At 41.8% G+C, this 25542-nt stretch overlaps 1 protein-coding gene across 2 annotated transcripts in view; it reads left to right on the forward strand.

Annotated features, from left to right (window-relative positions):
* The window catches only part of LOC147022002 (vasoactive intestinal polypeptide receptor 2-like), a 75262-nt gene extending 50108 nt beyond the window's left edge, over positions 1–25154 (forward strand). For both annotated transcript variants that reach the window (XM_085892531.1, XM_085892532.1), the window contains exons 8-14: positions 509–659; positions 2069–2129; positions 10011–10080; positions 14152–14243; positions 17863–17992; positions 18083–18124; positions 21951–25154. In XM_085892531.1, coding sequence (XP_085748657.1) covers positions 509–659; positions 2069–2129; positions 10011–10080; positions 14152–14243; positions 17863–17992; positions 18083–18124; positions 21951–22082 — 678 coding nt within the window. In that variant the 3' untranslated portion in view covers positions 22083–25154. The remainder of the gene's footprint in view (positions 1–508; positions 660–2068; positions 2130–10010; positions 10081–14151; positions 14244–17862; positions 17993–18082; positions 18125–21950) is intronic.
* Positions 25155–25542: the final 388 nt, after the last annotated feature.

Here is a 25542-nt window from a genome sequence, read left to right on the forward strand (position 1 = left end):
GTCCGCGTTAGCATACTCATTGATGTGACAATATTTCCAGAAAAATTTAGATATACATTTGTTTTGAAATTTTGACATAGTCTGCTCTTGCGCTGATGGTCACTGGTATATTAAATACACATAAAGGCAAAATATTGCCTTTTCTTCCCCTTCCTTTGCACATACACAGCCCCTTCTCTTCCACGATGTTATTCCTTGTATTAATTTTATTTTTCTCATTTTATTCCTCATGTAAATGCAATATGTATACAGCATCTTAACTGTTTTCATTTGAAATGTACACACTCACCTTCTCCCACAGCCCTTTCTCTTGAGTAAAACACGGGATGTTCATATTGTTTTAATCCTTCATCTCAATGCCTTTCAATATCCCTCCCCTTGAGGTAAAGCATACGATAAAAATGTGAAATTTTACTCTTTCGCAAATGCCTCCACACTCCAAACCTCCCATGTGATGAATATTCGTAATATTTAGTGATACCTTTCAATTACCGTATCTTCTCTCCAGGTGTGGTGCAGGTCCTCCATGGTGTTCTTACATTACTGTGTTATGGCTACCTTCAGTTGGATGCTTGTTGAAGCAATCTACCTACAAATGCTTCTCTCAGTCTCTTTCTCGACATACAAATATTTTTGGTGCTACGTCTTCCTCGGTTGGGGTAAGCAGTAACTTTTTCCACTCTATGAAACTCACAAAACAGCAACACTTACCAAAAGTCCAGATATATATTTTTGGTTCACGAAAAAAATAAGTGACCACTATATTCGTTATTGTTGTGTGTCTGTCTGTCTGTCTGTCTGTCTGTCTGTCTGTCTGTCTGTCTCGAGCATAGCTCTGTGGGTTTTGATCTGATCCTGGCAAAATTTTGGTGGGAGGTTTATATCATGATCTCGTTGCGTTTTCCTCAAAATTGGCGTGGTGCGCCTATTATGGGTGGAGCCACGCCCAAAAAACATGTGTTTTTAGGGGGTAGCCGATTTCAAGTTACATCTTCTCCGAGGGGTTTGTCGAATCTGGCAGGGGTTTCGGTATTTCGTTAGCCCAATGGCACCTGCATAGCCCCACAGAGCAAGATTTTTCATTTTCGTCCCAAGGTCAAGGTCACAAGGTCACGAATTTAGAAAATTTCGAATTTTGACATAAAAATCATACGACTGCCCAAACTTTGAGAACTAGGATGACAATTTTTTATGCATAATCTTGAGGTCATTCCCCACTTAAAGTCTTGAAACCATTTTGCTCAAGCCTGAACACCTTGCCCGTGGCGCCCCCTTCAAGTTTGTTTTTACACTGATTTCATCAAAGTTTGGATAATCTGATGAGTGCGAAATGCCATATAGCCTATATGACATTATATTTTTCCTGGAATGTTCCAGAGGAAGTTGCACCAAAGGTCATAATCCTTGACCTTTGACCTTTAAAGGTCACAAAGGTCAAATTTTCAAAGTTGTGGGAATCGAACCGGGTTTTCGACCTTCTTTGACGAACTAACCCCATTAAGCTATAGCACGTATCCTGCTTCCTTATTTTAATGTCCACAACATTGTTTTGTGACCTTTAAACGTTATGCAAAGGTCAAATTTTGAAAGTTGTTGAACGAAACCGGGTTTTCGACATTTTGCAGCTAATAACCTGTCACTCGTACCACATCATGTTTATCATTTTTATAACTTGGTCAAACATTATCACATTGTCTCATCCTTGACTTCTGAAACAATCTACATCGTCAAATACCGCTCGTGAACCATCGTCGTCTTCAGACTTGTAACAATTAAATTCAATGTATTATGGAGTTTTTTTTGTTTTGTTTTATACTCTGTCGAGGCTCGTATGAGAGTTTTTCAAAAGTACAACGATGCAACTTGACCAGAAACGATACGAGCCATGAAAAGAAGTCGATAACTAAATATTCTGCCAAGCACAATAAGAGATAGGTATGTAGCTGAGATTGGTACCGCAGTTGACTCCACAACCTCCATAATTTCAAGAAAAGTGGTGTAACCTTTGACTCTCTCTTGCTTTCACTCAACACGTATACAATTTCAACATTGTTGTTCTCTTCTATAGGAGCTCCAGCTTTTTTTGCAACTATCTGGCTACTTTACCAACTAAAGTACAATAACAATGGGTGAGTAATATTTCACTTCACTGCCCCCCATTTTTATCATGAGATAAGAGAAACTCAAAATCCATACAAATCTTCTGTTAAGAATACACGACTTTTAAAATGATGTATGAAGGCCTTATGCACATAGTGTGTGTGTGTGTGTGTGTGTGTGTGTGTGTGTGTGTGTGTGTGTGTGTGTGTGTGTGTGTGTGTGTGTGTGTGTGTGTGTTTTTACACTGACTCAGTGCTGCTCACCAGGTACTTTTAACCCGTCGTTGCTCGTACGAAATTTGCAATTCAAATACTCTTTTAAACATAATTCACAGCATTTAGACGAAAGAGTGGCAATTTCAAAATGGTTAATCATCATTGTTCTGTTACTGAACACAAATCAGACTCAGAAATATCTGTGGATGAGACGTGTCGATCATTCCTCCAATTTACTGTTAATATATTTGCTGTCGGTCCCTGCTGTTCATGGGGGATAAGCTAAGGGGAAATGCCGCAGATGTTGAATCTGCGAAATGTCGGGACATAATGGAAAAGGGGGATATATATTCCTGGCGGTTCCTGATTCATGAAAAATGCTGTGAATGGCGGCATCACAAATGTCATGCGTCGTTTCAACGGAAAAAGGGGGTTAGGTTCCAGGTGGTTACTGATTCAGAGGGGATATTTTTAAAAGTTTAAAATCTTTTCGACCGCAAATGCATATGATTACAGTTACAGTTTCATATAAAAAATGCTTTCAAAAAAAAAAAAAATTAAAAAGGCAACATCTCAATGTTGGCCAGTTATCGTTTCCAATGTTTATTGAAGGAATGCAATTACAGTTGTTTAATAGTGACTAGCAGAGTACCCGCCCAACAGGCCATCTTGTTCCAAACATGCAACACGTTCTTCTGACGCATACTTTTATTTTGGCGGTGTATAAGCAACTGAGAGCTCTGTGTCGGCAAAAAACAAAAACACATGAAGTTACGTGCACGAAGCAACAACAACACCTACTGCTTATAATTCAAAACACCTGACTGCACTGGAAAACATGGGGACAGGAATACTGCACTGTAAATGCTGGAGACTTGCAAAACCCTCCCCAACCTGCAGGCAGCGCGACATGATACACATTTACATCGAGAATTTACATCCCCTACCCCAAAGACCACCAGCAAAGATAAAAACACCCATAAACACCAATTGTGGTCATACCGATCCTATATAGCAAGTCTGGATAGAATTGGCCCATAACTCTAGTAGGAGTAGCACGAGAAACAAATAAACACACAAACACCGGTCTGTGAATTATAGTAAGGATAAGGGAAGAAAGGGGGGAAGTGATTGTGAATTTAACGTTCCGTCTTTATTTACTTTTAACATTGTCCTTAAACTGGGACAGGAACAATGCAGGCACGATAGGCCGAATGGCCTTCTCATGAGCCAAAGTTCCCTGTGTATCTTTGTGTAATGTTATTAAGAATTGGAAGAAATGAGGAGGGGAGGACAGAGAGTTGGGGGTGAGGGTGCATGCAGTTGGAAGAGAGATCTTGAGATATTGACAAGGGGGAGGGATTGAGGACAGAGTGAGGATCGAGCGAAATGCCCTTCACAGCGTGAAGCCGAGAAAGGTGTGAGGCAGGAGCACCAGCCAGGAGGGAAGAGCAGTACTCCATCAGGCTATGGACAAAAGCTTTGTAAGTGGTCAGGAGCTCAGGAGGGCCGAGGAAGGACTTTGCACGACGGAGGATTCCCAGTCGGCGACTGGCTTTGGAGGCGAGGTTTGAAATGTGACTTTCCCAGGAAAGGTCATGGCAGATAGTGAGACCCAGAAGCTTTAAAGAAAGGACTTCTTCCAGAGGATTGTTGAGAAAGTGGATGGGTGGGTTTTCTAAACGGTCCTTTTGAAGAGACAAAGTGAGAGTGTGAGATTTGTCCGGATTGAAAGACTTTTTTTAGGACACGTGGGCTGATGCCGTCTGGACCGGTTGCAGAATCTGAGTTGAGGTTTAACAGCAAGCTCTCCACCTTGTCAGGAGAAAAGGACACAGAGTCCAGGGACAGTTGGGTGCGACTGGGGAAGGTGGGTAGATAAAGCGATGGGTTTTTGACACAAGATTTAACTGCAAACACCAAGTTTAGGCATGCAGCTTTTTCACGTGCGGTATCAGCAGTGCGGCCATTTGAGGTAAGGAAGGGGATGGAGGGGGAATATACACCAGAAACAGATTTGATTAGACGCCACCAGGATTTTGAGGAGGGAGAGAGGTTTGAGAGTTCAGACTTGAGATGAGAAAGATGTTGTTTTCTGGCTCTCCTGAGGGTAGATACACACTTGTTCCGAGCTTTATGGAAGGAACTGAAATTGCCCTCAGTTGGGTTTGCTTTCCATGAGGCAAAGGCAAGTTGTTTCAGGACAACTGCCTCGCCACAAGCTTCAGTAAACCAAGGGCGGGAGGAAGGGTAGGACAACTGAAGACAAGAGGGGATAAATCTGTGCATGAGGGAGAGCAAGTTTCTTTGAAATAATTCCCAGGATGAGTTGATGTTGGAGAAAGTAGCGATAGGAGACCAGTCTATAAGTTTGATGGCTGCTTGTAGACCCTGACAATCGGCTTGAGTGAAATGCCAGACTCGACGGCGGTGAGGTGGTTCTCTAATAACAGCCAGAGAGATGTCCACTTTGACAAGGACATGGTCAGAAGAACCGATTGGAGCGAAGGAAGAGCAGCAGATATTGTCAGGGAAATTTGTCAAAATCAGATCCAGAAGAGATGGAGTACCATTGCTTGAGATCCGGGTCGGGAAGTTGACCGATTGAGTCAGTCCCAATGAGTCGCAGAAAGCTTTTGCTGAAGTGCCATGACAGGTGAGAAAGGTACCCACACCTAGCCAACTGGCATGATGACAATTGAAGTCGCTACGTAAGAGGAAGAGAGAGTTTGGATGAGAAAATAGAAGATGGTCCATGTTTTCGGATAGTGTTGTGTAGATGGAGTCATCACTGTTCAGTGGACGGTACAGTACACATATAAACATGAGGTGGGAGTGGAGGGGAAGCCATAGCCAGATGTATTCCTGGGGATGTGGGGGAGTGAGAGCAGTGCATGGAGAGTGAGGAATAGAGTCTTTGATGAAGAGAGCAACTCCTCCACCAGGACGAGGCTCAGGTCTGTCATACCGGAGGAGGGAGTAACCAGGGAGAGAAACTTGGGAGTCAGACACGTCTTGGGGAGGAAAGTTTCTGTGAGGCAGATTATGTCTGGTTTGTCAGTGGCAACCTGTATGGAAAGATCTGAAAGGTTTGAATGAAGGCCCTGGATATTTGAGGTCCACACTTTTAATGAATAGGTAGGGGAGGAGGCTTTGGGTGCAGGGGGTGGGGGAGGGAGGGGGATCGTAGGACAAGGGACGAGGAGGGGAGGTAAGGAGGGTTGTTGAAAGAGTGTGGGGGATTTCCAAATAGCTAGGGGAGCGGGCCGGATGAGGAGGAGAAAATGCTCTGTGGTGCTGGGGGAGAGGGGGGACAAGAGAGAAGGAAGAAGGCAGTTGAGGATTTGAGGAGGTGGAGTGAAGAGATGGAGGTGAGAGGGCAGTGGAAGGAGGCAGCTTTGTGGATGAGAGGGGGGGATGAATGTTGGGAGAAAGGTGAGGGGGGAGTTTTTGAGAGAGGTGAGAGGGAGGCTTGGAGGGAGAAGAGTGGGATGGTTGCTTTGAGAGTGAGAGTGAGGGGTTGGAGGGGTGAGTTGGCACTGAAGTTGGAAAAAGAGAATGGTTGATGGAAAGCGAACATTCATAGCAAACTGGGGTTTTTTAAAGTTTTACCTCAGAGATGCGATTTAACACATTTCTTGGTGGATGCAATAAAGGTGAATTCAGAGAATGGAGAGAAGAAACGCTGTAACAGTTGGATTTTTTTGGCAAGGAATGAAGGAGAGGTCGAAATGAGAGCAGTCTGTTTAAATATCAGAAGAGTAGTGCATTATGATACAGTAAAGAGTACTACACATGTGAAAGAAGAAGAAGAAGCAGAATCAGGAGAAAGGTGGTGGTTTTTTTTAAATTTGAGATAAGAAATAGAGAGATTAGTTGGGAGAAATGGGGGACGTTAGGAAAGTGGGGAAGATAGAAATTGAAGGTAATGGGAGAAAAAACAAATAAAACGATCGTACACTGAGGGGAACCGGTAGGCCTCAAGCCTGGGCCTCAAACACCCGCTAAGACAACGTCGCCAAAAACTCACAAAATAGCACGATTTTTGAAACAAAACCGAACTAGGAACACACAGTAACATGTAGGTGAGAAAAATAAACAGTTAAAATGGGACAAATAATGACCGGAAACTTATCTTTGAGATCATCAGCAGAGAGCCCCTAAGGAGACCTCTCGACGCTCCAAACCCGGAACCGGAATCTGACGACTTGTTGTGGATGACAAGTTGTGGACGACTTATGACAAAAACTGGGTGGATGAGTTGGTAATGTGACAAGAAGAAGTAGATTAGATTTTGGTTCAGGTCCGGATTCAAATCCGGCCTATCAGCGGGATACAAAGCGTAAACTGTTCAGTTTGGCAGAGGTATCCACTCTACCGAGTGCCATTCTAGTTCATCTTTTTATACAATTTTGTCTGTCTCCATTTCCCTTTTTGTGTCTGTTGATTCGCATGGTTTGTTCAGAACTGCTTGGCCCATCCACCTCCCCCCCTCCCCATATTCTTTATAAATAAACCTTGAAGAAGGTAAGAAACATGTTCGATCCATCTGCTTCCCGTGTGTGTACAGTCAATGTTTGCTCCTTTGAGCGACCTTGGGGAGCAGTAAAGTTGTGGAATAACTGAACGCATTTGGTTAGAAACTGATCAGCCATTTCCTGGCACAAAGGATCCCAGTGCAGACGGCCCGTGTTAAGAGCAATAGATGCAAAAATCTAGGATTATTTATATTGTGGCCCTGGAACCAAACAAAGAATATACTTATACCAGCACTCATAGCTCCCACCCCTTACTCCAGTCTTTCGGGTGCTCTGGGGATGGGGGGGGGGTTACCCTAACCCTAACGCTTACTCCACCTCCCATCATTATTAATAATAAATATCATCATTTTAATCTTAAACTGCACTTTCACAAGACCCAGATATGTTCAGTGTTCAGAAACAACCGATCCAGATACACAGTTCATTCATCGGTTGCGATTCATGAGGAGTTTGTGCAGCATATGTCCGTACACTCGGGCTTTGCCCCAGCCCACATGGTTTGGAGTTTGCAGCACGGGTAGCTCGCCTGTTTGGTGAGCTGAGAAAGTTATCCAAGTCTTTCATTGTGCAGAGGCACAACTCTTTCTCTCAGGTACTTTTCCAAGTATTTTGGCTTCTTTTAAAAGCTTTGTGAGCCTTTTTAGGTTACACTTCTTATCTCACACATGGTACCCTCAACACCACCATTCCCTGGGGTTTCTGCACATGCGCCAAACATTCTGGGGGCAGATTACGTCATTTCGATACCCCCCCCCCCCGTATTATAATGGCATCATAAGTCATGACTGCTCAACATAACAATCCATCACAGTCTCACTTCTTGCTCGAGGGCATTTTAAATAGTCTGCCAAATTTAAGGTCAGGGTTTATATTGCCTATAATGTTCCATACAATGGAATTTGTGGATGGCAAAGATGGTTGTTAATATCCTGATGGAGATGCCCACACTCTCACAGAAAGATGATCATTTCCTATTGAAAGTTTGCCAACCCCTTCCTCTTTATATTGATGTTCTGAAACTGAACAAAAAGTGTATTCCCTCACCTTACAGAGGCTGCTGATCATAATCATTGTTATGCAAACATATGGCCAGGTATGTTGTATCAGGGCATGATTTTACAGCGTGATAATACTCACCCTCAAATATCAAATGCGACCACCACTACTCTAGGATAGATGGGTTTGGAAGTTCGAATTCATCCAACATACAATCCAGGCTTTCCACCTCATGGTTTTCATTTATTTGGACCAATCAAAAAACATCTGGGTAACAGGTTTATGAATGATGAAGACATGAAAGTGGGTGTGTTGAAATGGCTGTGCACACATCCCAGAGATTTATAGGCAGATGGTACCAAGGAACCAAGGAACTACCACATCAATGGGGAAAGTGTGCACATGTATTGGCGAAATGCCATAGTCAAATTTTCATCAACTCCCCAGTAACTTTTATTTTTCTAGCCAAAATTTAGAACTATAGCATCCAGAATTAAATTTAGAATCCCAATCATGTCCATGTTCAACTACCTTTGTATTTGTCTACATTTAGACTTTTAAAGGTGAGTTTATAACAGTAATTTTACAGGTCAGTTACATTTGAACACTTGCCTATCCGCTGAGAACACGACAAAGACACGAACTCCAAGGGTAAATGACAATAATTTCATTGGTGTCATTTAAAATCGATTGTGTTATGCTTCCATATGATTTTATGATCCATCTTGTCCACCCTGTGCATCCTTCCCACCCCTCTTTCCTCATTTGTTCAAGTCTTCCTCTCTTTTATCCTTCAACGCTGCTGCTGTTGGTGTTCCCCTCTCTCTACTGTTCCTTTAGTTCTGTTGTGTCCTGATCCTTTCAGTGTATTAGGTCTTCTACGAACCTGACATTGAATACAATATATATATATATATATATATATATATATATATATATATATATATATATATATATATATATATATATATATATATATATATATATATATATATATATATATATATATATATATATACACACACACACACACACACCTGGTGTTGGCACAGTGGTTAGGGCAGCGGCTTGGGATCCAAAAGGTCCTGAGTTCAAGCCCCGTTGGGCCACTGAATTAATACACCAGGGGGTTGACTCAGCCTGTCATCCTTCCGAGGTTGGCGAAATGAGTACCAATGTACTGGGTGGGTGTATACCCCGGTTAAAATAGGTGTACCAGATCCCTGTGTCGCAAGAGGCGACCAGGGTTGCATCAGGAAGGGCATCCAGTGTAAAACATGTGCCAAATCACTATGCGGATCATATGGATGATCCACTGTGGCGACCCCTAACGGGAGCAGCTGAAAGAAGAAGAAGATAGATATATATATATATATATATATATACCGGGTGGTGGCGTGCGCCTGTAATATATACCGGGTATAATATATACATATATATATATATATATATATATATATATATATATATATATATATATATATATATATATATATATATATATATATATACCGGGTGAAGTGGCGTGCGCCTGTAATCCGGCTACTCGGAGGCTTGGATTGGAGGATCTCTTGAGGACGGGGGGGGGGGTGGGCTCTGCGCTGGGCTGTGCTATGAGAGGGTGTGTGGCAGCCCGGAATCATGGCGAAACCCAATCCTTATCCCTGCGTCGTAAGAGGCGTCCATGGTTACGTCAGGAAGGGCATCCGGCGTAAAACCTGTGCCAAATCAGTATGCGGATCATAATGGATGATCCGCTGTGGCGACCCCTAACAGGAGCAGCCGAAAGACGAATAACATATATATATATATATATATATATATATATATATATATATATATATATATATATATTTATGAAACAGAGAACTATCTTTCAACTTCATTACTAGTTTTGCCAAAGATTTCAGTCCCCTACAGAAAAATTTGAACCCATATAATTTTTACGAGGGGAATGATCCCCATCGATACTCTTCTAACACAGAAAGTGAATGCTCATTGTCTACGAATTCCACTCGGTGAAGCTTTATGAAGAGGTAGGGATTCAAATGCCTGGTAAATGAGTTTGACAGTGGTGATGTAGAATACATGGAAGTGTGACATCCAACTACCTTCCTGTCTGTTCATGTGAACATTTCCATTTCTCTTTTCTTTGCAGCTGCTGGATACTTTTGAAAAACAACTCTTCATGGTGGATCATCAATGGCCCCATATTTTTATCAATTATAGTATGTATTGTACATTAGTACTTATGCACTTATGTAATGATTGCTTATGCACCATCTGGCAAGCTTTGTGTACAATATGTTTTGAAATCGAGCATGAAAGTAAAGTAAACTACTGAACCAAATTCCCAACATTTTATAGTTAATTGTGATGAAAAGGTTACTAACTAGAACGGCACTTGGTAGAGTGCATAGTCTCGCCTCGCGCACCATTTTGAACAAAAATACCATCATTAACTGAACACACTACTATTATGGCCCATATCTGCATCATCCATGTACCCTATTATGTGACATACATTGCCATTATCCATAGCTTTATTGATTTTTGGGATATTTAATGCCCACTTTTGTGAACATTAAGGCAAAATTTCCCCCATGGCTAATCTATCATTTGTTTGAAGTTTCATATCGATCTGTTAAGCAGTTCTGGAGAAGATTTACGTTCGTATTTTCAATCCAATATGACCACCACACCATGTGACTGATGACGTCATAAATGTAATACTTCACTCGTATCGGGTCGTACATCAGATTTATGAAGTTTCAGATTTTTTTTCGGATAAGGATTTCGATTCAACCAATTATAGCTGGAATACTTCACCAATGACATTATAACCCTACATCCCCCATATAGAGTTGATGATGCCAAGTATCAGCTTTTTTTTTTCATTGAGTGGTTTCAAAGAAGATGTCCACATTTTTTTCCTTCAATCAAATATGGCTGCCACACCATGTGACCTACGACATTAGTTATCAATAAAAAATATTCTTAATTGGGAGTTCCTCCTGCAGTATGTTTAAGTTTTGCATCGATTGGACAAGCGGTTGCAGGGAAAATTAGTTTAAAGGAACAATATATACAGCGGACACACGCAGTGAGACAGACACACACACACACACACACACACACACACACACACACACACACACCAATAGTCTTGCAACTCCATCGGGGCGAGACGGATAATTCTTGTGGGTTTTGTGGTTGTACTGTAGTACCTTCCTGAACCATTTGTACATTCTGGTGGTCTGCTAGCATTCTTCGTCACTATGAGCATTATATTTGAACAAAACGGCATTGGTATTCTCACACAACACAGTCAGTAAACCGATTGGGAAACTAACTATTTTTGAGGTCAAAAGGTCAAATGTAAATTCAAGGTCAAACTTCTAAAATCATCAATTTCAATCTGAAGAACAATCAATTTTCATCCAATTGACCTGACCTTTGATTAAGATTGTCAATTTCAATCTTAATGAATGGACAATTTGATGTATCCATGGCAACCTTTAAAGTGGGTTTGGATTTTGCAAGTATAGTGCTCTGCACATGTTTTTCTTATTTGTTTGTCTGTGTACAGGATATCTCAAATAGTTGTGGACGGATACGGATTAAATTTTATGGACAGTTTCAGTGTGTGACAAGGACGCACTGATTAGATTTTGGTGAAGATCCGGATCTGGATCCGACTATTAGAATTTTAAAGTGATTCTTCGCCAATGAGAGTTCGGACTCAAAAATAATATATAGCAAAATATTTCAAAAATCGATTGTGCCTGACATGTTGTCGTTGATCAGGTATTACAGGGCGGAGATATGCGCACTCCCGAGTGCCCTTCGAGTTTAAAAAAACGTTTTGGGCCAGATATGTTCTCGTGGATCAGGCATTGCATGGCAGAGGTACGTGCTCTGGTTTTTTTTTTTTCGTGTTTCCGTGGTTTTTCACGGGGGTATTCACAGTTTTTAACGGTTTTTCATGGGATTTTTGATTTTGCCTTATGAATCACAAACTGTCGGGAACCTGTCCCCCTTTTCCCCATTGAAACAATTCCCCGACATTCGCAGATTCGACATTCGTGGCATTTTCCAGGAATGTATCCCCTGCAAGTTGCGGGTTACGACAGTACTTAACTTTAGTTGATAATACATACGATTATCAAATAATAAATTATCTTCATTTTAATGTGAACTGTCCTTCAAACAAATACTCTTTCAGATGAATTTTGATAAAATTATAACAAAAAAATTATATTTTAGCCATTCTTTTTGTTTTTAAGCATCTGCTGACGAAGTCACTGGATGCGTTATGTTTTCAGGTTGTCCATCCGTCTGTCCGTCCATGCTAATTTTCTTTGTTTTCTCTTCAACCGCTCATGTGATTGACACAAAATCTTCACCATCGGTGTGAATACTCATGTAGAATATTTTAATGATAATTGTGTCCGGTCGTGTGGTGTGGCAGCCATGTTGGAAAAAAGGAAAACTTTGGACCTTTGTAACTACAAAACCATTCCATGGAAAAAAAAAATCGAAACTTGGCACATGTCAAATAATCCCCGTGGGAAATAGTTGTGATATTTTTAATGTCAGAATTGCATACATTGAATGCTTTATCCAATCAGTATGAAAATTATTGAGGGTCATCTTGGGCTAAATTGTATTGGGGGAAGGGGGTTGGGGGGGGGATATTGATGACCTCATAGGTCATGTGGTTTGGCAGCCATATATATATATATATATATATATATATATAAATATTTTTTTTAAACCTTCAAAATTCTTCACTGAAATAGCTGAACAGATTGAGGCAAAACTTTGCAGGTATGATCGCTGATCCATGAGGAACAAAAAGTTCTCCACCTATGATAGGTCACATGGTTTGACAGCTCTGATTTTTTTGAAGAATAAATCTTCAAAAAATCGTATCTAAAACAGCTTAACAGATCAAGGGGAAACTTCACCCACATGTTGGGGATACCAGGGTGTTCACGAAGCATTAATTGGTCACATGGTCTGGCAGTCATTTTGGATTCAACGAAAATCTTAAAAAAAAAAAAAAATTATCTTGAACAGCTTCATCAATCAATGTGAAACTTTGCAATTATGGTCTCGTAGCTATGGGGAATAAGTGTTTTAAATTTCAACCTAATCGGATGCATGATGTGGCAGCCAGAATGATTTGATTTAAATCCTTGAACCTAGGTTCAAAATATTAAACTTGGTACAAATATGTATAATGATGTCATAATTTGGGTGGAGGCATATCGGGCGACATTGCAATGTCGAAGCATGCCCTTCTTGTTTGCTGGTGTTTTATCGAAGTTCATCTCAAATACTTTATTTGAACTTGAAAACATCGAAGTTGCCCCAACATGAAGGAAGTTGTCCAATATGTGACAATACCACCAATAGCTGTTGTCAACAAACCAGGATGATACTACTACTACTACTACTACCTCAATTATTCCCACTTTTTGTGGGTCAGCCAGGGAAAGTTTTTGGCTTAAGTCTTACATGAACTGGCTGGCAGGACCTGATATTCGGCTGAAGCTGGCAGGAATTTAAAATATGAATTCAGGGTTTCAATCAGCAATAACTTGCCTCCTCTTTGCGAAAGACACCATGGGATATTTAATGTCCACCAACAGCCAATGCTGGAAGACTGCTCCTCTGGCTTGATGTCCTTCCGATGGATGGTGCACACATTGATGTATGGCCCTGCATGCGAAACAAACAGCAGGGTGAGACCGTTTGTAGCTGGTCAGAGGTTCAACCCCATTTTCAAACATTCTGAGCAGGTAGACAGCTCAGAGCGAGTGCGCACACCTCTCGGCTATCCTGCCATCCCTGCTTAATAATACAAACCTCATTATTGTCATGGCACCAAGAAAAACCTGCCAAACCCCCCAAAAAACTGCATAGAATCCTAATTACCAAGATGCGTCTGTGGACCACACAGACAGGATGGTATTTGGCAAACAGATCTGGAGAGGTAGCTGGGAAAATTCCAATTTAAGGACAAACCTTCCAGCTCTGAGCAGACTGCACAGAGCAGAGTCGGAGGATCGCTGTTGTTCCTATTTAATTATTTTAAATTATTTCCTATTTCCAATATTCTGCCAAAAATAAACCATTTCAAATGGATTGGAAAAATGCAAATGTATAGAAGTACAAAAGCCAAATTTCATTTCACCTCCTCCCATCCTCATCTATCCCACCTATTGCTTCCTCTACTATAGATTTTTAGTATCGGCAGAGAAGGGTGATTTTGTGAACAATTCTTCCTGCAGATCAATGTCATCATTTTCCTTTCCATCATCAAAGTGCTGATAATGAAACTGCGCCTTCCTGTTGGTGGCAGCTCCATGTCTCATACGTTCAGGTGATCATCAGTCGTCTTATCTTGTGCAGACGGTGACTTTTTTTGCCGATTATAATTGGGTTCCTTATTCGATTCCTAAAGCCAAAAATGATTGAAGTGTTTCCCTTGAAGATGTCAGACCAAAAGGTAAGATGTTTAAGTGTTGCCATTACAACAGCCGAGCATGCTTTTGTGTCCCTGTGCTATCAATTGTTATTTTCTGGCAAGGAGCTTATTGAAATTGTCAGGCTTTTTTGTACAAGCTATCCAATAGTCATTCTTTGATGGTGGATGTGGCTTCGCAAAATATTTAGATATTCAAATTCTGCCAATCTTGCTTGTACCCAATTTCTATTCCAAAATTGCAACACAAGCATATATACCAACATCAGTGAGCACAAAAGAACCCAAAATCATAATTTGAGTTAAAGAGAACAAGAAAGGAGTTTGAAGACTCGAAGAAACGCATGAAGGAGGTGCCATACACATGGCATGGCATTGCTTGCACAAAGAAACCTGAACTTTCACACTCCCACCTGCTTATTCACCCCCAGGCACATGTATCTGTATATCGTTACTACCTTCAGGTTGTGATTAATTTTTATACCAACGAGTTGTTAATACCATCACTTATAGCCTGGTGTTGGCTTAGCGGTTAGGGTGGTGGCTTGGGAACCTCGGGTCCTGAGTTCGAGCCCCGTTGGCCACTGAATTATCACGAGGGAGTTGACTCAGCCTGTCATCCTTCCGAGGCTGGCGAAGCGAGCACCAGTATACTGGTAATAGGGGCACTGCATCAGCGGCATAGCCGCACTCCTCACCAATGATGCAACCGGCAGCCAAAAAGGCAGCACACGATGGGAACCATCACTTATAATTTCCTGGTAGATTACTCCACAATTCCGAGTAGAAGTAAATAAAAAGAGACAGTGCTGCAGGGTTCGTGCTCACTTGCCAGTGTCTATTGCAGCGTAACTTACCGCTTGATGTGTGTGGCTTGCAACAATGCATATATCACAACAACGCATATATCACAACACCGCATATATCACAACAACTCATATATCACAACAACTCATATATCACAACACCGCATATATCACAACAACGCATATATCACAACAACTCATATATCACAACACCGCATATATCACAACAACGCATATATCACAACACCGCATATATCACAACAACTCATATATCACAACACCGCATATATCACAACAACGCATATATCACAACAACGCATATATCACAACAACGCATATATCACAACAACTCATATATCACAACACCGCATATATCACAACAACGCATATATCACAACAACGCATATATCACAACACCGCATATCTCACAACAACGCATATATCACAACAACGCATATATCACAACAACGCATATATCACAACAACGCATATATCACAACAACGCATATATCACAACAACTCATATATCACAACACCGCATATATCACAACAACGCATATATCACAACAACGCATATATCACAACAACGCATATATCACAACAATGCATATATCACAACAACGCATATATCACAACAACGCATATATCACAACAACGCATATATCACAACAACGCATATATCACAACAACGCATATATCACAACAACGCATATATCACAACAACGCATATATCACAACAACGCATATATCACAACAACGCATATATCACAACAACGCATATATCACAACAACGCATATATCACAACAACGCATATATCACAACAACGCATATATCACAACAACGCATATATCACAACAACGCATATATCACAACAACGCATATATCACAACACCGCATATATCACAACACCGCATATATCACAACAACGCATATATCACAACAACGCATATATCACAACAACGCATATATCACAACAACGCATATATCACAACAACGCATATATCACAACAACGCATATATCACAACACCGCATATATCACAACACCGCATATATCACAACAACGCATATATCACAACAATGCATATATCACAACAACGCATATATCACAACACCGCATATATCACAACACCGCATATATCACAACACCGCATATATCACAACAACGCATATATCACAACGCATATATCACAACAACGCATATATCACAACACCGCATATATCACAACAACGCATATATCACAACAACGCATATATCACAACAACGCATATATCACAACAACGCATATATCACAACAACGCATATATCACAACAACGCATATATCACAACACCGCATATATCACAACACCGCATATATCACAACAACGCATACACAACCTTGCTTCAAGGCCAAGCAGTTTGCGTCGCACTTTCTTTTCTCTATTGTATAACCTGCCCAGAAGGAAACCGTGTACAAGGTCAGATTACCTTGACAAAATCACAAGTTGGTCAAACACTTGGAATATATCTTTCAATCCTGACAAATCTCACATTCTTACGATCTCTCTCCGAACGGACCATCTGGCAAAGCCCCCCCCCGCCCCCCTCATTCAAACTCTGGTGATCAACCATCAACCCCCTTCTGGTGAAACTACCTAAATCCAGGATCACTGCTCACCTCCACTCATTCGTTACTCTTTTTTTTTTTCCCCCACCTGTGGACCCAACTTCCACATGCTCTTCAGTCTTATTTCCTCCAGGTTTTCAAGACGGCTGTTCACCACCATCTCAGATCATCCCCAATCCAAAACCATTATATAATCTCCCCTTGTTAGCCCCCCACCCCACCCCAATCCCTTTTCGAAATTTCCAGTTTTCCCTCCTCAGAGTGTCCTTCTGTAGCCATCTCTGCCTCTTCTCCTGCCACCCATTCCTCCTGCCACCCATTGTTTGCCCAAGTGTCCCTCTGTCTTGGCCTTCAAATCTGCTGTTGGTGTTTCTCCCCTCTCTCTACCATTCTTTTTGTCCTGTTGTGTCCTCCATTCACTGTACTAGTACTAGCTCTTCCACGAGCCTTGACAATGAAAACAAAAAAAAAAACAACAATCAATGACACCACTTAATAAAAAAAATAGGATCACTGGACTCGTCTGGAGCTTATCAGGGCCCTGGCCTAATGTTGTAACCCAAATGTGGTTGTATTCTAACTGTTGGGTCTGGAGAAGAAGATTTTTGAAGGAATTTACGCAACTGCAATTTTGGCACACTACCAGTCACGTGATCGGCATGGCCTCTGCAATTTAACATCAGGACCCACTCCTAATGTTACAACTCAAACTCGGGAGCATTTTGACTGGTGCTTCTGGAGAAGAAGAGTTTTGAAGGAATTTACCAAGTCCACCATTTTTTTTTTGACCTACTTAAAGTCACATGACCGGAATGAGCTTTGCAATCCCCATTATCAGTCAGGAGCGGAACGTTGCTGGCAATTTTCAGCCGGATTGGCCGGAGAAGTCGAAAGAGGAGACGGATGGACGGTGCACGATGGCAATACCTGATATGGAATTCCAATTCCAGATAAGCTAACAAGTGTACAATATATAAATGTTGTGACTACGTCTTCCTAGTGCATCTCACAAGGCAGGGTTTCAATATTAGTTTTATTATTTTATTGTTGACAATATAATGTTTGGGATGATGAAAGTACGTGGTTATGTTGCCGTATTTCCAGGCGCTTGGCGAAAGCGACGTTGCTGCTCATTCCACTCCTTGGAATCCACTTCAGCTTCTTTGCTTTTATGCACATCAAGTTCCACATCAAGTTCCACACCATGTTTGAACTTTGCACAGCATCATTCCAGGTATGCATTGTTCCAAACTACATTTCAAAACTGGAAATAAGTAGTCAGAAAAAAACAAATATCTTTTCAAATCCGACCTTTCTTTTTCAGGGGTTGGTGGTGGCCATTTTGTACTGTTTTCTCAATGCAGAGGTAAGATGACAAACAAGGACTGAAAATATATTTGAACATTACTGTCAGTTCACAAGCTCCAAATTATTATTGCACCTGAACATTCATTGGTCACGATACGAACTCCGTGTCTAGGGATCGGTCCTGCCAAAGCAATTTGTGGCTGAGAATCAAATGGCAGGTCGATGCTCCACCACAAGGTGTATGTTGTGGCACAAATTTAGAATTCTGCAAACATTTTTTTAACAGGGTGCGACCACACACAATGGCCTAAACCTCATGAAACACCGGGGTATCTTTCATGTGGGACAACCAGATAACCATCCTTCCCAATGACCTGCCCCTGAAGCACCAGACTGATAATTTATAGTCTGGTCGGTATTCGAACCTTGACGAGACAGTTAGTTACTTATGAACTATCCTGTGAACCCCAGCTGTGTGTATATATATGTCAGTAATTTTATTTTATTGTGAGTGTAAGGTTCGGCAGGGCTCAAGACCCTGATTCATAGGGTCACACCATTCCATTATTTCCCATCATGACAGTGAGGTGAGCAATATTTCTCAGCTGTAGCAGTCTTGCAACCTCGTTGTTTAATCCCTGAGAGAATCGAGTGAATCGATGAAACTTTGGACACACCGAAGTGGTTGCAAAACCTCGTCTTCCGCTGCGTGAGGGGTGGGCTTATGATAATAGCATAATTAATGTTATTACAAAACAATTACTACTAAAAATAGAACCACCGGACCTGTAGGTCATCTGGGCCCTGGCGTAATGTTGTGACCCAAATTTGGTAGCATTCTGACTGGTGGGTCTGATGAAGATTTTTGAAGGAATTTACTAAGTCCACCATTTTGACGTACTTAAAGTCACGTGACTGGACCGAGCTTTGCAAGTCCTGTTACCAGTCAGGAACGGAACGTTTGTCAAATTTCAGCCGGATCGGTCCGGCGGTTTTGGCCGGAGTAGTCAAAATTGGAGACTGACACACGGATAGACGGTGCATGATGACAAAACCTTATTTGGAATTCCAATTCCTGATAAGCTAATGAAATCTTCCCTCCCAAGGGGGTTTTCGTCCTTGGACAAAGGCCATGTTCATGTTGTGTATGAAGAGCTTTTCATGATGTTTCGCGGGGCACCTCTACCAGAACTAAAAAAAAATATTATGAACCACAAACACGTCTGATTATCTTTGTAAACAGTTGCCACTGCTGTTTAAAACTAAACTGAAAGGGAGGAAAGTCGACGTTCTTCAGGCATACTATGCTAATGGAGCCGATCCTCGATCTACTTTCATCTATATACCCCAGAGGGGATAACAACGTGACCCTTCCTGCCGCTCTTGAAGGGAGTAGGTGTCCGAGTCTTACCAAGTCCATCATCCCGACACCTAGTATCTGGCATTCAACCTGCGGGCGTCAAGTAGTCGGATATATGGGTCATGGTGTTCTCTTGCTGTCGGCGAAGCAACGGGACAGGTTCAATGTTGGATGCCGGGATGACGTGCTCGTCTGGAGAAGCCTAGCCGAGTGCAAGATCTAAAGACGTAATGAAATCCCAGCGAAAAGTGTGACAGACACACAGACACACACAGGGACAGACGGACGGAGAAATCCGGAAACTTTACATATCTAGGGTTTGCATCTTCATCTCTCCAACAATTTTTTAAAACATAATCTTATATTTGGAGGAATGTATAAAGGTTCTTACCCCATGACCATCACTAGTACATGTTCAATCCCCATAGATACTCAGAACTTTCCACACTGTGATTACCTGTCCAGAATTGGTTCTTAGCACCAGAAATATTCACCAGTTATGAACATCCCAATACTCAATCACGAGTATGGGTTTCCATGATCACCTTATACTGTATTGTGCTTGGTTCCCATGATAGTTTATTGTTTTATTTTTCAATAGCTCCCTTCTTCGATTTACAGAAATGAATGCCTCTGTAGCCAAATAAAAACATCAAAGTGTGGTTTGTGCACTGGGCATTCCGTGAACACCATAATCATAAACATGGCCAAATCATGAGTTTATGGAAGAATGCTCATGAAGTATCGTTCAATCAAGCGTCTTCAACAGCTTCTGCAAAATTGACCAGGTGGCTCAGGTGCTTCATGTGAATGGCTTTTCTTGCATCAAGCTTTTTTGCAACTAAGCCAATCAAGCGTCTTGCAGCGCAAAAAAAAAAAAGTTATTTTTTCCAAACTGCCAGCTGGATATCTGGCATGAGATGGAGAAAATTCCAATATGATTATTTTTGCTTATTTGGAAGTTTTCTGAAATTTATTTTGATGTCCACAAACAGAATAGAACATTGACGATCCATGAGGTTTGATCAAAGTGGAATCATTTAGCGTCATTGATTGGTCTCCCGAAAGGAGGATAGCATAGAGGTATGCACACTCGCCTCCAAGCTTTCTCACCTGGGTTTGAATCCCGACCCAGCTATAAACTGTCATCCCGGTGTTTCTCAGGCAGGGTGATTCATCAATGCGTTTGTCGTCCCTCGGATAGACATTAAACGGGAGTGCAGTCTTCCGGCATTTGTTGGTGGACCTTAAATATCTCACGGTGTCCTTCGCGCAGAGTCGGCGAGCTATCGCCAGAACCATGAATAAGTTCCAAAATAGTGCTGGGAAGGCAATGGCAAACCACCCAGTATAACTATTGCAAAGAAACTGCATTGGCAGCACCGGCACTCTAACAGAATGAGGACACGGTTTGGTTCGAGTTCAACCTCAACCCATCACCACAAGGTCCTCAACTTGCTCAATGAATCAAGGCAATACTTGTTTTCACTGAATGTTTTACTTATTTACCATTTTATTAATACTTCCTTACTCCATCCAAAAAATTTATTCCCAATTCTCATGCACTGCAGATGGGGAAAATGGGTAGGAAAAGGTTTTGCATTATCATGAACTAGCAAATACCACCTGTCGCTTCACTGATGGGAATAGAGAGAGAGAGGGGCGAAAACTTCAGTTTTCTGTTCTCCTATTTTGGGAAGGGGTCCATGAAACATGACCATCCATCCACCTATTGGGACCATACTCTGTGCAGAGCGTTGGTGCAGCCTAAGCAGTCAACTTGGCTATTGGGCACAATCCTGGACGGGTCACCACTCCGACACAGGATACTAGCAAGCTGGCACTCATTTTGCCAACCTCGGAAGGATGACAAGCTGAGTCAACCCCACCTGGTTTTAATTCAACAGCTGAGTGGGATTTGAACTCAGAACCCTAGGATCCCAAGCCCACTACCCCAAAAATTAAGCCAACGCCAGGTATATGAATCATGACGCCCTTACCGAAATAAAGGTGGACATTTTGAGTCCACCCTGGGAGGACTCCATTCCACATTCTGAAACTCGCATATTAAGATACCAAACAACACACACACACACACACACACACACACACACACACACACACACACACACACACACACACACACACACACACACACACACATACACCCTTTTATTAGTATGAATATAGAGAGATGATGTGAAGTAGTAAGACCAACGAGCCACGACAATGAAAACGTCTTTGTTGTTTTTACATATTACAGTATAGACCATCCTATATTAAAGTTGAATTGCAATTTTATCCTTGTATGAATGTTTTTTTTGTAAAATATTTGGGATAACAAATTCCTGCATCCTCCAACACCTTACACAGTTGTGGGTAATGCAGGTGGAGCTGTTTCTATGACTTTCGTTTCCATTTTTCATGTCTGACAGCCTCACATATAATAATTATTCATCAATTCATTTGATAATAATGAAAGTAAATATTTCGTGCTTATCAGCTGATTTATATACAATTACAGGTGCAGACGCAGTTGAAAGCGGCTTGGAGTTCCTGTTTTTCCAATCGCCAGCTTCAGGGACAGCCGAAGCAACAGCAGCAGCCACCCTCAACCTTGAGTGAAGACCATATTTTTACGCAAGAAACAGTTTGATCGGCGAAAGAAAGCACACCACACCCTCCAACACTCTTCTGTCCTCTGATATTGGAACTCGTACATCAAGAACAAGTAGTACAAAATGAATGTGGATTTCAACCTTTTTAGTCTGTAAATACCAATTATAGTACAGCGGTTAAGGTAAAGATTGTTCACTTTTTATAGAAGCACGAAACTGGTTTATACTGAAAAAAAAAATGCTGAAACGTTTGATATTGATACCCATCGCATAAAAAGTCATCTTCCTTCGTAAAGGACCTGTCACACCTTGAGGTTTTAGCCAGCGTATGCCGACGTATGAAAAATTTGGCGAATACGCTGGCACACGTTGAATACGTTATGGGTAAGTTTTGTATACGTTAAGAGCACGCTGAAGCACGCTGGCATGCGGCGTAGTACGCCGAGCTCGTCGACAAATTTTAAGCATGCTCAAAATTTTCCGACGTGCTCGGCGTACGACTCGCACGTTCCGCATATGCTGGCGAAAAGTTGTAGGCACGATATACGATCGTTGACACACGTTACTTGTAAGTTACTCACAAGTCGAAATACGTCGAGGTAATGGTTAGCGTACCCATAACTTATTTCTATCCGATGAGTAACGTGCTTTGAACCTATGTGTAACGTATCTCCAACGCATATTTGACGTATTCGACGTCTTCCGGACGACCGTACAACTTACTGAACGTGTTTCTAACTTACAGCTACCGTATAATGGCGTATTGGCAGCGTTTAGGAGAATTGGTATATAAAAATGGGGCTCACAGGAGGAACCCGTCAGTGTTCCAGACTCCATGTTGAGTAGATGTCCATGTCAGTAGTATCAGTAGTAGTTGTAGGTGAGCGTGTCAGTAGTAGTAGTAGTAGTAGTAGTAGTAGGTCCATGTCAGTAGTAGTACGTGAGCGTGATGGGGAGGGTGTGGGTGATGATGGATCCTCCTTGCGTCCATGTCCACGGCCAGGAGACTTCTTTGCAGCATTCTTCGAAGTTTTCTTCGGCATGACGGTGATGTTGACACTTCGATGTCTCGTGCGGTTACGATTTGAATCGTCGAGCGGCAGCCTTTTAATAGGCTACGCCACGTGATCGTCGGCGATACGCTGCCGCGCTATGCATAAGTTAGACTATCGTTGGGCATAGGTTGTGAACGCCGACAACACGCAAAGCATTCGTTGGTATAAGTTATCTATGAGTTATCGAAACGTTCTGTGTACGTTACTAATACGTTATGCATACGTCCAACTCGTTATGAATACGCCCAAAACTGAAAAAAAACATCAATAGTTCAGCGTACGCCAGTGTTTTACACACATTTTGATACGTTGCCATACGCTGGCTAAAACGTCAAGGTGTGACAGGACCCTAAGCAGTCACATATTGCCTAGCTACCATGCTTTTCATATTAACAGCCAATTATAAATGTCAAGGAGAACATATACAGACTAAACCAACTTTGGGGAATTAAAAAATGGCAAGTTTGTGGGAGCTCATGACAACACTGATGTTTCCTATCAACAGAGAAGTCACTTTTAGTAGCAACCAAACATTTGAAACATCGTGGCATGGTGTACGCAAGCAGGTCGTGGATAATTCCATATTTCCAGGAAACTGGCATAATTTCTCAAAGTCAAAAGAAAACAAGGCAGAGCTATTCTTGTCAGAATACGTGACAAAGGTTGAAGTGGAAGACCAAGTACTGATCAGCACAGTAAATGATGATGTTGCGTCATCTGTGCCCATTGACAAGTCTGGTGTCGCATCCTACAGCCATGAGGAAGCAGATACCAGGACACTGCTCCATGTGTCTGATGCTGTCAACAGTCGGCTGTCTTGTATAATTGTATGGACAGATGTTGTGATTGTCTGTGTAGCAAATGTACATAGACTTCAAGTTGATGAACTTTGGGAAGCATTTGCAGGACGTGCCAACACATGCAATTGCACTCACTTGGACAAGAGAAGTGTGATGCAGTGCTATTTTTCCATGCAGTAACGGGATGCGATCCTGTTTCTTCATTTTGTGGACGGGGCAGGAAGATTTTGTGGATGGGCACACCAAGTAATAAAACCTGTATTCCAACGCCCATCATCAATGCCAGCAGAGATCACAGATGAAGACCATACAACTTGAATGGTTTGTTATTTTGCTTTACAATCTTATGTGTTGTTGTAGTGAAGTGGATCAAGCACGACAGGTGCTGTTCTCAAAGAGCACACATTTGTTGGAGAACATTCCCCGTACTCAAACTGTGGCCTTCGCAAGCACATAAAGCATGCTGTCCTCCAAGATGGATACATATGGGCTCAGGCAACCATCAAGCAAGCCATGTGAGCCTGAGTGGACTCCTAAATGAACAACCTTGCTTGAGGCATCAAAGGTGCATCAAGAACCCATTCGCTGTGGCTGCAAAAAGACCTTCCTTGGTCATTCTCTCTCTCTCGAGTGCAGCCTGTGGCTGCTGGTTGCATCATTGGTTGGGACGTGGCTATGCCGCTGATGCAGTGTCCCCCTTACCAGTACACTGGTACTCATTTTGCCGATCTCGGAAGGATGACAGGCTGAGTCAACCTCCTGGTGTATTTTTAATTCAGCGGCCAATGGGACTTGAACTCAGGACCCTAGGATCCCAAGCCGCCACCCTAACCACTAAGCCAACACCAGGCTTCCTTGGTCATCGTAAGCATTTCAAGGTCAGGTTGCCATGCACCTCCCTGTGCTACTGCACTGGCAACTGCCATCATCAGGATTTGTACAGAAAGAATCATAATGTGTGTTCAGTTCTGTATTGCATATGATAATTACATGATAAATATGTTTATTAGCTTTTTGGAAATGGTTTTCCCCATTGATTACCAATCATTTCTATTCCACATATGTCACACATCCACCAAATTGCATGTTTGTCATTATGAAAATATAACTCCAAAAAGATTGACAATTACCTCGTTGTGATACATTTGGTGGCTATCATGGAAATGGCAGCCATTTTGATGGACTTCTCATTGGTTGCTAAACTGGGTACCAATCATTTCTATTTCTACATGTAATAAAGTACATTTCCACCAAATTTCATGCTTCTATCATGATTTGAACAATCAAGGTAAATTTGGCCGGTTGACCACTGCCTCATTATATCCTCCAACTTTCACATTCACTCATATTGGAATTTCCAACCTGCAAATATGTGCAATTTTTTGGGTTGTGCATCCACAACAAAGATCATGGCAACATGTTTCACAGTGCCTCTAAACTCTTCAAGAATCTACACAGACAGTGCAGTTTATTAGCATATCACCTCGGCACTTAGGTACAACTTTAGAGACGAGAGAGCCATGATTACGAGAGCTTCATCCTCAATGTTCCTTGTGCTGTTTCGATTCAATAAATACCACCATTTAACACTTGCTAGCAAATTTTGGGGGCACTATTTGTGCAGCATCCAACCTGGAAAGCAA

Source organism: Eptatretus burgeri, chromosome 8 (genome assembly GCF_056783735.1).
Source record: "Eptatretus burgeri isolate ZD-2024b chromosome 8, Ebu_testis_v1, whole genome shotgun sequence".
NCBI lineage: Eukaryota > Metazoa > Chordata > Myxini > Myxiniformes > Myxinidae > Eptatretus > Eptatretus burgeri.